Source organism: Rousettus aegyptiacus, unplaced genomic scaffold (assembly GCF_014176215.1).
Source record: "Rousettus aegyptiacus isolate mRouAeg1 unplaced genomic scaffold, mRouAeg1.p scaffold_m13_p_6, whole genome shotgun sequence".
Lineage (NCBI taxonomy): Eukaryota > Metazoa > Chordata > Mammalia > Chiroptera > Pteropodidae > Rousettus > Rousettus aegyptiacus.
Window position 1 is genome coordinate 111,599,188 of NW_023416309.1, and position 13,975 is coordinate 111,613,162.

General features: G+C 51.7%; 2 protein-coding genes across 7 annotated transcripts; both read left to right on the forward strand.

Annotated features, from left to right (window-relative positions):
• Window positions 1-45: 45 nt before the first annotated feature.
• TEN1 (TEN1 subunit of CST complex) lies at window positions 46-9,669 on the forward strand. 3 transcript variants are annotated; one of them, XM_016127564.2, is made up of 4 exons: window positions 46-191; window positions 3,875-4,009; window positions 4,758-4,915; window positions 9,231-9,669. In XM_016127564.2, the coding sequence occupies exons 2-4, from the start codon at window positions 3,918-3,920 to the stop codon at window positions 9,350-9,352; spliced, it is 372 nt and encodes a 123-aa protein (XP_015983050.1). In that variant the 5' UTR covers window positions 46-191; window positions 3,875-3,917; the 3' UTR covers window positions 9,353-9,669. The 3 variants fall into 3 exon arrangements, with proteins under 3 accessions (XP_015983050.1, XP_036078290.1, XP_015983058.1); XM_036222397.1 differs by having other exon boundaries at window positions 58-229; XM_016127572.2 differs by having other exon boundaries at window positions 64-191; window positions 3,787-4,009.
• CDK3 (cyclin dependent kinase 3) lies at window positions 9,662-13,832 on the forward strand. Of its 4 annotated transcripts, none has more exons than XM_016127556.2 (8): window positions 9,662-9,772; window positions 10,345-10,474; window positions 10,795-10,872; window positions 10,944-11,064; window positions 11,147-11,317; window positions 11,412-11,513; window positions 11,861-12,064; window positions 13,126-13,832. In XM_016127556.2, the coding sequence occupies exons 2-8, from the start codon at window positions 10,359-10,361 to the stop codon at window positions 13,249-13,251; spliced, it is 918 nt and encodes a 305-aa protein (XP_015983042.1). In that variant the 5' UTR covers window positions 9,662-9,772; window positions 10,345-10,358; the 3' UTR covers window positions 13,252-13,832. The 4 variants fall into 4 exon arrangements, 3 of the variants coding, with proteins under 3 accessions (XP_015983042.1, XP_015983034.1, XP_036078289.1); XM_016127548.2 differs by having other exon boundaries at window positions 9,769-9,826; XM_036222396.1 differs by lacking the exon at window positions 9,662-9,772 and adding an exon at window positions 9,796-10,254.
• Window positions 13,833-13,975: the final 143 nt, after the last annotated feature.

Below are 13,975 nucleotides of genomic sequence, written 5' to 3' on the forward strand. Positions count from 1 at the left end.
TCGCGTGACCCGCCGCAGCCCGCGCGGAGGCGGCGCCGGCGTGGGCACCGAGGTGGCGGCCGGCGCCGGCGGCCGCGCCCTCCCTCCGTCGCTGCGAGGAGACCCAGCGTGACCCCCCGACCCCTGCCCCCGGGGAGGAGACCCTGGAACAAGGCCCAGAGAGCGCCCGCCGAGAAAGCGAGGAGCGCGCGGTACGCAGCCCTAGCTCGTCACGTGACCGCGCGAGGCGGTGAGCGGGCGGAACCCTGCGCGACGGGGACGCCCAGACCGGTCGGCGGGAGCGGGGGCGGGGGCAGGGGCGGGACAATGGGCGGCGGAGGACCGCGCCTGCGCCTGGGGGTCGCCCGCCCGGCGCGTGTGGGCGAGCGGGAGGCGGTCCCGGGACTTGGGCGTGATGCCCGTCAGGCCGCTGTAGTGTCGTAACTGCAGCAAGCTCTTTGTCTTCCCTGCCTTTGACACCTTTGAGGTGTATCAGCCAGGTCTGCAGCATGTCCTTCAAGTCAGATTTGTCTGATATATTTCTTCATGATTAGAATCAAAATATGCATTTTTTTCGGTAGGAATATTGCAAAAACGGTATGTCGCTCTCAGTGCGTCGCATCCAGGAGGAACACGAAGGTTGTATTTGTTAGGTTTCTTCACTGCGAAGCGGACCACTTTTGTTTGTGCTTAATAAGAAAACATGAATATCTTGTTTCTCATCAAACATGCACCCGGTATTTTGACATCCATTGATGATTCTTCTCTGAATACTTTGTACTCTGGTGATTGCAAAACTTTTAAAGACGTCATAAAACAATCATTTTATTGGGTTCCTGTGAAATTCAGTTAGTTGAGATTACCTTTAAAATTTGTCATAGGCCTTAGTTCAAATCATGCAGTATAATGAGTTTTCATGGAGCAACATATGCGAACAAAGAATTGTAGCTTTTAAGACATCAGTGAGTTGCTTCTGGGTTGGTCAACAAGGAAGTGGTGGGAGAGTATTGTCCCCAAAGGGCTGGACGCTCCCCCGCCCACCCATGCCCCTTGGGACACACCTTGCCCTGTGCATCTCTTCCCTCTGGCCTTGCCTGAGTTATATCCATTGATAATAAACTGGTAATCTATTCTAATTGTGGAGTGGTAAACATGTACAGTCAAGAGTCTTGTCTTCAAGAAACAAACCCAAAGCTGTTAAAAGCTATAGTGAACAGATTTCGAGTATTATTTCTCTGACCCTCAATCCTGCTACAGAAATCTTGGCAATTGCTTCAAAAAAAAAAGAAGGAGAAGGGGAAGGGGAAGGGAAAGAGGAAGAGGAAGAAGAGGAAGAAGGAGGAGAAGGGGGAGGAGGAGGGGGAGGTGGGAGAGGAGAAGGAGGAAACAGTCAGATTGGTTCACCGTCTATCCTTGCCTTGGAGAATAAAAAAGGGAAGGCCCTGAATTACAAGTTGTAGTGTTAATTACTCAAACTTCTAAGGAGATTATTTGAAATCCAGTTGAGCCACAGAGAAGCCTGTCCTGATAGATCTTCTTGGAAACTTTATTAAATGCACAATAACATGTGGATAAGTTGTTGAGCCATAAATCATTATTTAATAGAAATGTTCTTATTTAACAGAAATGTCTAAGATACACATAGCAAATTTTGTTTGAAAAAAATAATTAATGAAGTTAAAATTTATAAGTGTGTGCCCCTGAAGAGTCGATTCTAATGAAGAACCAAAGTGACTCCATCTTAGGTGTAAGACTCCATCTTAAGCACAGGCCAGTTCCCGGAAAAGCTGCAGACAGCAAGATGATCACCCCACCCTAGACTCAGCCAATCAGAGCAACTATGGAAAGTAACTCTCCAAATTCCCCGCCTTGTTCCTTGGTGCCATCACCCAGCCAATCCTGCTAAGCAACAAGCTCGTCCTACCGATCCTGTAATGTCAATACATCGCTCCCCATGCTTACGATTTTTCCCTTCAAATCCCCCTGAAGCCCCATGTTGGGGACCGCCTCCCACTCACTGCGGCGTCGGTGTGCGGAGTGCGGTCCGGACTCGAGTCTGAAATAAACTCCCTCTTGCTCTTGCATCGGTGCTGGCTTCTTGGTGGTTCGTGGAGATACGAGTCGGGGCATAACACTACCATATGATAATTTTAAAAATAAATTTAGTGACGTAGTTACTTATGGCTTAGCTTATATATGGTGCTTGAAAGTAGAAAAAATTACCTTAAAAAAAGATTGTAAAGTTTCAGTTTTTTGCTAGATTGAACAGGATTGTCCCCATTATCCCAAATAGGAAGCACTACCACCTCTTGGCTGCTTTTTTGTTTTGTTTTATTTTTTCTTCTCTCTCATGCCAATGATAATTAGGGGGCTATCTCATTTTCGTTTACAGAAATGGCTGTGCTTTCTACTTGCAGCAATTCAGAATATTTACATTTACAGCAAGAGGACTGTACCTGGACCAGGGGCTGCACCAGCCAAACCTGTTCTGGGCACACTATCTTGAAATGATTAAACATGAGCTGATGATACTACCCATGACCTCCTCTCAGAGGATAATGAAAACAATTGTGCAAGCTTCTAAGTTACACTAAACTTCTAGACTAAAGCCGTGCCATCTGATTTCTGCAAGGATCTTACTTGGGGTTATTTAATTACCATTTTCTTAGTTCATAATTCCACTTTTTTGTCCTGTCACAAAATAATGGAAGGCTCTCACCTTCAGGATCCTTGTCATTGAATAATTATTGCTGAATCCCACTCCACCAGCATATTCTACACATGGCTTCTCATGTTATGGAGTCGTTCTCTCTCTCTCTCTCTTTCTCTCTATCTCTCTCTCGCACTCATGCATACACACACATGCACGCACACACACACGCACATACTACATATGCACTCCTGCTCCTTTTTAGTATATCTTGGAGACCTTGTCATATGCGTACATATAACGTCTTACATTCTTAGCCTACTGAATGTTCCATTGCATTGTTATCACATAACTTGTTTAAACAGCCTTCTTACTCTCTCTTTTTTTTTTTTAAATTATAACACAAACCCATAATCCCAATATAACCATGAGAAAAACATCAGACAAACCTGAATCGAAGACCATTCTACAAAATACCTGACCAGTACATCTCAAAACTCCCAAGGTCAGCAAAAAACAAGTCTGAGGAACTGTCACAGCTCCGAGGAGTCCAAGGAAACATGACAACTAAATGTGGTATCCTGGAGGGGACTCTGTAACAGGAAAGGAACATGAAGGAAAAATAAGAAAATCCAAATAAAGTATGGAGATGAGTGAATAATGACATATCTGTATAGGTTCATGAATTGTGACAAACGCATCCCAATAATGTCAGATGTAAATTATAGTGAAACTCCAGTGCGATGTATACAGGAATTCTCTATGCCATCTTCACAGAGTTTTTAAAAAATCTAAAATGATTCTAAAATAAAGAGTTTATTTTAAAAAACATGTACAACTCTGAAATATAGAGGGGAAATGCGTATTTCCTTTTCATATAGAGGGGAAATAAAAAGTTCGAAGAACAAGCCGTGCTCACTCAGTTACACATTCATTGGCCGTGAGTGTTTTCATACCCTAAGGGCAGAGCCTAGTCTTTGTGACAGATCAGGTAGGTATTACTATCTGCCTTTTCTTCTCAGACCCTCTGCTTCAGAGGATCAAGGAGGGAGTGGATAGGGTGGGGATTGGCATAGAAACGATACTTAGAGCTTTTGTATGTTGTTTTTTAGAATATGTGAATGCATAACTAATCAAAATTTTCTTTTAAATTTTAGTCTTATCGCCCACTGGAACTAGTCTTTTCGATGTTGCTGGTCTCAGCTGTCTGTTGATCTCCGTCTCGTGGTCTGCTTGGTTTATTAGGAATCTTCAAAAATCCATCTCGACTCTTTGGCGGTAGGAGCCAATGATGCTGCCCAAGCCTGGCATCTATTACTTCCCCTGGGAGGTCAGTGCTGGCCAAGTTCCTGACGGGGGCACGCTGAGAACTTTCGGCAGGTGAGAGTGATGATTTTTTCTCAAGGTGGGGGGATGTTTAAGTGGCCTAGTTCCATGCCAATTGTACGGATCTCTATTATCCCTCTGAAGAGATCCATTTTATTTTATTGCACAGATATACCATAATTTAAACCACAATCCGTTGACTTAACCAAGCTCTATTGAATCTCAACCAAAGCGTCAATGTAACAGGATGAGGAAAGGGTAGTCCTTCCCTCAAATGTTGAACGGCAAGCGTTTCATTTGTTTATTCCCTTCAACAGTGTTACTGAGCAATGACAAGGAGCAAACTACCGATTTATCCAATAACATAAATGCACCTCAAAACTATTATGCTGAGTGAAAGAAGCTAGACACAAGAGAATACAAGCTGTTATCAAATTCCGTTTATGCGAAGTGCCTGAATAGGAAAACTTGTGTATAAAGACCATAAGCAGATCCATAGTTGCCTGGGCTGGGAGATGGAGAGGCCGACTTTCAGAGGGGCACAAGGGGACCTTCTGGGGTTACAGAAATGTGCTCGACTGCGGTGGTGGTTCGCAAGTCTTCGTCCAAGACTTGTTGAACAGGTGCCTGTTAATGCACGTGGAGACAGAAAGCAGTTATTCTGATTCGTTGCTTCTATTTCTATCTTACTCATCAGAGTAAGGCTGACCGTTTTCCCTTGGATTTACTGACGCCCGAAACCTTTTAAGCTTCGTGGCGGTTGCGTCTATAGATAAAAATTATGACACTCTCTGCCTTCCAGGTTGTGCCTCTATGACATGACCCGGTCCCAAGTGACCCTGATGGCTCAGCATGGGTCTGATGAGCACCAGGTCCTCGTCTGCACTGAGCTGGTGGAGCCGTTCCAAGCCCAGGTGGGCTCCCTGTACCTGGTTATCGGGGAGCTTGGGCACCAGCAGGGTAAGCGGGGGCCGCCTCGCACGCGCCTTAGCACTCTGGGGGACAGTCCTTCGGTGACTCAGTTAGGACTGAGCCTGGCTTCTGACCCAACAGGAGTCCTTCCCTGGGGTTGACATTCCTTTCAGATCAGCCCGAAATTTCAGAGCCTCCTAGGGAACATGTGATTGTGCTCAGAACCTACCTGCCACAGGGAGGCGAGAGAAAGGGAAGAGAACCCTTAGTTTCCGAAGGCCCCGTACTGGGAGGCTTCCCGACGTCTTTTTGAAGCTGCTCACCAGCCCTTAGTCTGGGTCTCTATTATCGCTAGTTCATAGATTCATAGATGAGAAAACCGAGGCTAGATGATGGGGCTGGAATAACCATCTGGGAAGACAGGGTAAGAGAAACGGAACACAAGAGAAGGCATGAGAGCACCACGGGAGAACCGCGGGCCTGGAGAGTTGAAAGTTGCTCTCCAAAACCCGGATGCGCACATGCTTTGGCCCCCTCTCTGGCCTTCCCGGTGCCATTTTCCTTCACACGGTTGAGCTCATACTATGGAATGTTGAATCTGGTTATTTTGGCTTAGCATTACATCCTAAGTATTTCCCCATGCCTTCAGACTTTTTCTATATATAGTGTTTAATGGTTATATGATATTTTATAGATTAGATGTGTGTCCTAATTCACACGACCATTGGACATTTATACTGTTTCCATTTTTTGCCCTTAAAAGCACACCGTATAGTTATAATTAGTCAAAGAAATTAAGATACAGTCAGTAGAATATTATGCAGCCATTAAAAATCATGTAAATTTATACTAATGACAAGAGAGGTTTATAAAATGTTACTAAGAAAAAGCAGTTTACCAAACAATATGTATCGTTTAATGCCATTTTTGTTTAATATACGTTTTTTACATAAATGTAGTTTTTACATTTCATATGTAAAAGTTTGAAAGATCATTTATCAAAATGTTAATAGTTATTTCTGGGTGACGGGATTATGGGATATACTTTTATTAGCATTTTACAATGAAAATGTATTGCTTTTATAGCCAGAGTGGGGAAAATGTTTTTAAATATCTATCTAGTTATATAGTAAAAATGCTGCAGTTAATATCCTCGTACACTGATCTTTGTCTATTTTCTGGTTATTTCTTTAGGGCAGTTTCCTAAAAGTAGAATTGCTAGGATACAAACATTTATGTTCCTTGATTTACACTACCAACTTACTGTCTAAATGTCACAGTGTTTTTTAACTCTGGATGAAATGCACTAGGCAAAAAAAAAGTAATTAATGGTGCTTACTTTAATCATATTTGATTTAATAAAAGTTAATCATGATTCAGGCTTAACCTTTGGCCTTCACAGAGTTCCTGCCCTCATATGATTTGATAGAGGTTTCAAGAAGAAGGGCAGGACAAGGTACAAAGGGCCTCTGTGTGAACAATTTTTGCTTTGGCCATGGCCCAAACCCTCTGAGGCTCCCTCCTCCACTCCTGGCCCCGCAGTAAGCCCTAGGAGCTCTGGGGAACCGACTGACCAGTGTCTGAACCCTCAGCTCAGGCCTGATAGAGATACAGGGGAACTTGAATCTGAGATAGGACAGCAGGCCGGGACAAGGGCAGGACCAAGAGTGGCCATTTAGAATTATTTGAAGAAAATGGAAAAAGCTTTTTTAAGTTCAGCCCACGTAGATTTTTTAATTTACTGTGTTCATCTCAGATGTGCGCAGACGGAATGGCAGCGTGCACCCCCACATTTCCGTCGCCCAGACTCAGCAGTGACCCCGTCCCTCTGCTCTGTGCCACCACTGCCTGCCTCTGTCTGTTTATCTTGACGGTGTGTTTTAAAGCAAATATAAGACGTGGTCTCATTTTACCCATAAATTCCTCAGTATGTATCTCTAACAGCGCCACAGTTACACCCAACAAAATTAATAGCTATTTCTTATATAACCTAATACCTCATCCATGTTCATTTTCACCCAGTTGTCTAAAAAGAGAAAGAAAGAAAGAAAGAAAGAAAGAAAGAAAGAAAGAAAGAAAGAAAGAAAGAAAGAAAGGGAAAAAGATGAGTTTTTACAATTTGCTACTTCAAATCAAGATCCCAAAGTCGGCACATTGCATTTGGGTCAAATGCCAACCAGTTATCATCAATCACATCTTGTGACAAGGTTCGCATTTCCGAGGATAGACCAGAGTCTGCCTAAAGTGACCTTGGTAAAATATTTGCACAAAGAACTTGCCGAGAAGATAGTAAAAGTAAAAAAAAAATGCAAGCTGTGTACCAAAACTGTTTGTGTCACTTTTGGGTACCATTCAAGGGTATGAGGGCTTCCTGTTTTGGGATGGAAGTGTTGGGGCGCAGCCTCTCCCCACTCTGCTCCCAGATAGAATTCTCAAGTAGAAAGTTACTCGCCTACAGTGGGAGGCTGCCCCACTGTGCTCTCTATAAGCCCCATAAATCCCCCGCCCCCTTCTGGTTTCTTCTGCCTAACCATGGCTTCCTCCTTCGTCGCCCCATGGCGTCCTCTGGGACCTTCGCTCTTCCATCTTTGAGCCTCCTTCAGGGACCTACCTGAAACTTGCCTTCTAACCAGGACGGCAGTTCCCCTCCTTCCCTGCCTCCCCCAGGGAGGCTGGGCTTGGCGCTCCAAGCCACACTCACCGGATCTGGCAGGCTCCTCACCCGGCAGCGTTCGCCTTCTCTGGCCAGCCGGTTCCATCACCATGGCATCCATCCCACCTCTGCCTCCTACGCCCATGACTATTCCCAGAAAGTCCCCATCCCTTCTCCCTGAACCAGTGCAAGCTCCACGCTCCTACCTTTCTGTCCCTTCGCTTTCAGCCCCGGCAGGACCCGTGGACTTTCAACTCTGCTGTTCTCTCCCTTCATCTCTCCCTTGCTCGCTTTGCTTCCCCGCCCCCCCCCCCCCCGCAGCTGAACTTCACTGTCATCTCACTCGCTCCCTTCAACCCCTCGCCCTCCCGCCCTCCCTCCTGCCTGATTAAACCCTCTTGGATTCCACCTGACCATTGATGGAGACGGTTCACAAGGCTCAGTGTTCCCTGGCACAGTGATTTCAAGGGCTCTTATCTCAACGGGGCCCCCCATGGTGCCCAGAAATCCTCCCAACATGTCCCTGTCTCTCTCCTCTTCTGGGATCCGTAACACCTCTTTCAGGTAGTCACCTGTGACTCAAGACCACCTACTTTGTCACCTCCGCTGTCCTTTTCCCCTGTTCTTCCCTCTCAGCATGTCAGGCACTCAAGCCTCTTCCATATTAAAATTAATAGTAATAATAATAATAATAATAATGCCATCTTCTGCTCCGTATCCCTTACCTAGCTGTGACCTTCCTTCCCTTTACAGTCAAACTTCCTAAAACAAGGTTTGTTCTCCATCTCACCTCTCCCTCATCTCCCTGCTGCCTTCCGACTGCTCATAACTCAGGCCCTTCTTCTCGCTCTAAGGTCTTGACCTTTGCAAGAAGAGATCTGCTAGACGAGTTTCTCTAGCTGTCTTGTTGATGAACTCCCATCTCCCTTCCCCACAGTACTTCTTCAGACGCTGTTCTTTTCCTGCCACGGACCTTTTGCAGATAGGCTAACAGAGTCGCCCAGTTTGGCCCTTGTGATAATCATATTTCTAAAACTCACTTCCGAATTTAATAACCGTGAATTGTCGTTCCCAAGAAGCAGCAACGAGTTCCACCATGTAAATCCAGAAGGGAGGGTTTCCCCGGGCTGAGGGGAGGAAGGAGCTGATAGGCGTTAATGTAAGGAAAGTGCTTTGAAATTAGGTTGAATAACTAAGAAAATCTTCACATGGGCAGTTTGGAAACGTTTGGCAGAGGACCCTATTTTGAGATTTTTAACTGCGGAGTAGGGACGGCTTGTCCCCTATAAGGCTCAGCTCTCCCCTCGGATTAATTAAATATGGGGCCCTCTTTGCCCTGATTCCCAGTGCCTCTGGGTCCCAGGATACCTAAGGGGTCCTTCCCTTGGGACAGATGGAGAACTGGGATGATGATCGAGATCCCCTCCTGAACCCCAGGCACTTGGGCCCTACAGAGAAGGTGGCAGGAATTACATCTCTCTGGCTCTTCCTCCCTGGAGAAGTGGACTTTTCAGGCCGCCCCCTAAGTTCCAGACATGTGCTCGAAGTGTATGGTGGACCCACAGTGCTGAGGCCCAAGCAGATAGATCAAGTGTCCATGTGCCGTCCTCCTTGCTGGCACCTGTCGAATTCATCCTATCCACACCTGGGACTGAGAACAGGTGGAGGGTCGGCAGCTGGAATGCATCGGCCACTGCTTGTGTCTTTCAGACGGAGGTTCCGTGGTGAAGGCCCGGGTGCTGACCTGTGTGGAAGGAACGAATCTTCCCTTGTTAGAACAAGCCATCCAAGAGCAGAGGACGTACCAGCGTGAGAGGGACAGCCGTCACTAGGACATGGTGGCTCCTGGCGCCCCCCCACCCAACCTACTTCTGGCGCCACGCCTGCTGGAGACCCGGGAGCTGCTGCAGAGAAGACTCGGCTCCGGGGGCTTCCTCTGAGTGACAGCGGTTTCTGGAGCTGGAGAGGAGAGGGGAGGAGGTTGTCCAAGAAAACGGGAGCTTAGAGAGCAGGCATCAAAGCCTGACACCCCCCACCCCCACCCCAGGAGACGGCAGGAAGCTGAGCTCTGGGGTGCTGGCGGCTGTGCCTCGTGTTGGGTTATGGAGAGCTCCAGAAGGTCCTGGTGAATAAAGCCGCAGTGGCAAGATCTGGCTGTGTGTGCGTGTGGTGCAGCGCTGGCCCAGGCCAGGAGGGGGAGCTGTGGAGCAGGCAGCCTGCCTGGCTGTGAGGCTGCAGAGCGCCGATTTCTGGTGAATTCTGGGCTGTGGGCCTGAGGGGACAGGGCTGGGGCCTCCTGGGCCCAGGTAGGGGGGCCCAGGACGCAGGGGGACCGACCCCGCCGAGGTTCTGCCCTCAGGGGAAGCCAGGCATTCCCAAACAGGCCGGGCTCAGTCCCTCATCCTGGCCCTGCGGCCTAGGCCAGAACTCTGGCTTCGAAACCCTACCTGACACCTGAGCTCTACCATGAGTTGACCCTGACCCCCAGGCAGCCCATCTGGGCAGCCTTCAGCTCCAGAGCCTGGGCCTGGCTGCGGCGTGAGAAGTTTGGGCCCTTCTGTGCTCTGTAGCCGGGCACCTTCCTCGGTGGGGCACTGGGCCAGGTGCTGGGGGTTCCTGCCTAGCCTGGGCCGGCCCAGGGCAGGAGCTGTGCCTGAGCCCGGGTGTCCCGGCAGGCAGAGCAGGCGAGCCCTGTGGGCCAGACGCCTCAGGACCCAGGAAGCCTGGGCAGGAGGTGTGCTGGGGGGCGTTCCAGGGAGGCCGGAGGGTGCGGCTGGGGGCCTGGGGGTGGAGGCGAGTGCCCCAGGCGCCGTCTGTCTTGCAGGCAGCTCTTTGGACATGGATGTGTTCCAGAAGGTAGAGAAGATCGGAGAGGGCACCTATGGGGTGGTATATAAGGCCAAGAACACGGAGACGGGGCAGCTCGTGGCCCTCAAGAAGATCAGGCTGGATTCGTGAGTGCCGGGACACCCCTCCCCGAGGGGACCCCCAGGCCGGAGCGCCCCCTTCCATTATAAGGCTTCTTTCCCCCGTGCTGCCCGGTTACACCGGGGCGACCACAACACTGTGGCCCTCGCCCGTCCTCGCTCCGACCAGGCTTCGCACCCCCGCCCTCGGTGGGGATAAGTGTGCGCCCAGCACCCCGGCACCCCATCGCCGAGGGATGGGCCATCTTCACGGAATAAGGAACGTGGGTGACTCTCCCCAGGGCGGAAGTGCCCTTCCTGCCCCCCCCCCGCCCCCGTCTCTACTGCTGTTTGTCTCTTTCCTGCAGGGAGACCGAGGGGGTCCCGAGCACTGCCATCAGGGAGATCTCCCTGCTCAAAGAGCTCAAGCACCCTAACATCGTCAGGTGAGGCGGGGGAGGGGGCAGGGAAGTGGGCCCACCCGGGGGCCGCGCGCTGACCGGCGGCGCCTGGCCAGGCTGCTGGACGTCGTGCACCGTGAGAAGAAACTGTACCTGGTGTTCGAGTTCCTCAGCCAGGACCTGAAGAAGTTCATGGACTCCACCCCGGCCTCCGAGCTCCCCCTGCACGTGGTCAAGGTACCGAGCGAAGGGCGAGGGGGACGGGCTCGGGCGGCCCCCCTGCCGCCCTGCCAGCTCCGTCTCATGCTCCCCGTTCCAGAGCTACCTCCTCCAGCTGCTGCAGGGCGTGAACTTCTGCCACTCACATCGGGTCATCCACCGGGATCTGAAGCCCCAGAATCTCCTCATCAATGAGTTGGGCGCCATCAAGCTGGCCGACTTTGGACTGGCGCGAGCCTTCGGGGTCCCCCTACGCACCTACACCCACGAGGTGCAGCAGGACAAAGGGGTGAGGGGGGCGGCCGAAGGGGTGTGCCCTGTGCCCTCGGCCACCCTGACCGAGGCTGCTTCTCTTGTCCCCACAGGTGGTGACACTCTGGTATCGCGCCCCCGAGATCCTTTTGGGCAGCAAGTTCTATTCGACAGCTGTGGATATCTGGAGCATTGGTTGCATCTTTGCAGAAATGGTACTGAGAGAGACAAAGATGGCCGCAGGAAGGCCACAGGCTGGGTCCTACTCTGGTGGGGAGTCGGGGGGACTCTGATTCTCCTGTTAGAGGTGGATTAAGGGGTGCCCGGGACTGGCTAAAGGACTGAGGAGGCCGGGCTGATTCCAGAAAGGCCAAGATGTTTAGCACAGCCCTGGGAAAGATATCTCGAAGGCACATCCCTGCTCCGGCCTCTGGTCTGGTTGGGCTTCGGAATGCGAGGGGGAAGCTGGGCCTGTCCCTGTCCGCCGGGGCGGCATCATCCGGCCGGGCTGCTGGACGTGGCGCCCGTGAGAAGCCGTACCTTCTCCTCTTCCCCATTTCAGGTGATCCGCAGAGCCCTGTTTCCTGGTGACTCTGAGATCGACCAGCTCTTTCGTATCTTCCGCACCCTGGGGACACCCAGTGAAGCCGTGTGGCCAGGGGTCACCCAGCTGCCTGACTATAAGGGCAGCTTCCCCAAGTGGAGCAGGAAGGGGCTGGAGGAGATTGTGCCCAGTCTGGAACCAGAGGGCCAGGACCTGCTCATGGTAGGGACACGTAGGTGGCTGGGGAGGGTGCGAAAGGCCCCGTAGCTCCAGCGGCTGCTCCAACCAGAAGTGTCCCCTTTGTCGACTGTGCCTTCGTGACCCCGGCTCCTTCCGCGTCCAGGCGGGTTGACCCCTGTACACCATTGCCTTGTCTCTGTCCCTGTGCGTATCAATTGCTCCACTTGGATCCCTCTTCTGGGAAAATTTCATGGTTCATCTTCCCGTTTCAGGTGTCTCTCTGCTAGTTAGCTTTGTCATCACGCTGTGACTCTTGCCCTATTTTCCTAAGTTGCCTTGTGTTTTCGGTAATTTTCCTTGGGGACATTATTGCCCCGTCTAGGCTGTACGTGTGCCCCGGGCAGGGACCACACGCTGACTGCCTCGGTACTCCCTCTCTTCCCTCGGTGCTTTCTGCAGTGGCTGCTCAGAGCAGGCTGGTCCCTGCTGCTGAGTCTCTGTCACAGCCCTCACTCCCCTCTCCTGTGGCAGCATCCTGACCCCTGGGGCCGGCCCGGGCCAGACCGCCCAGCAGGCCTTGGGCAGAGCCGTCCGTTCTTGCCCGCGAGGACCCGGAGCCACGGTTCTCCTTTTGATCTGGTGCTGGATCAGAGGGAGGCCGGGCAGTGTGTTCCTCCTGGGGCTCCGTGTCCTGGCAGGGTTTAGGGACTCAGAGTTCCTGCCCACCCTCAGGTGTGCTCCCTGGTAGGTGTGGCCCCTCTTTCTGGATACATAGAGAGAAGCGTGTCTCAGCCAGAGGTAGGCCGGGCCTGGAAACCCCACTAAGGAAGAGGAGAGGCTGACTGGGCCTCAGTAGCATGGAGACCTGGCTGACTCAGCAGGGCTGAACCAGAGCTAATTGTTTATCTCCACGTCCCTGGAGCCTCCAGAACTGGCTCAGGAGCTGGGAGGCAGTGGCTTCCTGCAGTTCTGGGTCTGGGGGCAGCCCTGGGCGGGGGTGGGGGGGGACACCCTGCAGCCCAGATTTACCTGGCAGCTAGTTCTTCTCCCCACCCTGGCCACACCTGCACCCAGTCTCTTTCCTCCTCCCCTTTCCTTCGCAGCAACTCCTGCAGTACGACCCCGACCAGCGGATTTCAGCCAAGACCGCCCTTGCCCATCCATACTTCTCGACTGCTGAGGCCTCCCCGGCCCCGCACCAGTGTGTGCTGGAGCGTTTTTGCCGCTGAGCACGTGAGGCCACTGCCTCGAAGCCTCCCTCCACCCGTGCTGAGAAAGATGACCTCCGGGAGAGGGCAAAGCTCTGAGGAGTTTGGCGTCAGCCGTCGGAGGGCTGCGTTTGCGTTAGTCCTGCCTGCCATCGGTTAGCGAGTTCCTGTGTTGTTTTTTGGGTTGGATAGCGCCGTTTCGAGATGGGGACACACAAGCTCAGTGCATGAAGGGGTACGTTAGAGACCGGGTCCCCTGGCACTGGCTCAGGCACCCAGCAGAGCAGGAAGCCTGCTGAGGCTGCAAGCGAGGCAGTCCTCCGGACCTTCGCCTGCCCAGCCCTCAGCGGCCGCGTCAGACCCTGCGGGAGAGGGTGCCCCCTGCTGGTCCTTTGGGATTTGCAAGGTTTTGGGGAAGACTTGCGTTCAGGGGAAGAGTCCCCAGTTAAACAGGAAGCGGGGTGAGGGCGAGAAGGGACATTTTCCTGGTCCCGGGGGATGTCGGGGTGTGTGTGGCTGTTGTACGTAGTTGTCGCCCGCAACATGCTTACCTTTGTTTGCCTCTGGCGTCAAGAACGGGAAATAAAGGTGATGCACTCTGAGCTTTCCCGTCTTTTTCTGTTGAGAGGAGGGGGCGGCGGGCGCTGGCCGGTCCGCCACCTCCTTCCGTGACCTGCCTCCCAGAGTCAAAGGAGCCTCGCCCTCTGAGAGCCCCCGTTTTCCCAGGAGGGCCGGTGGGCATGTT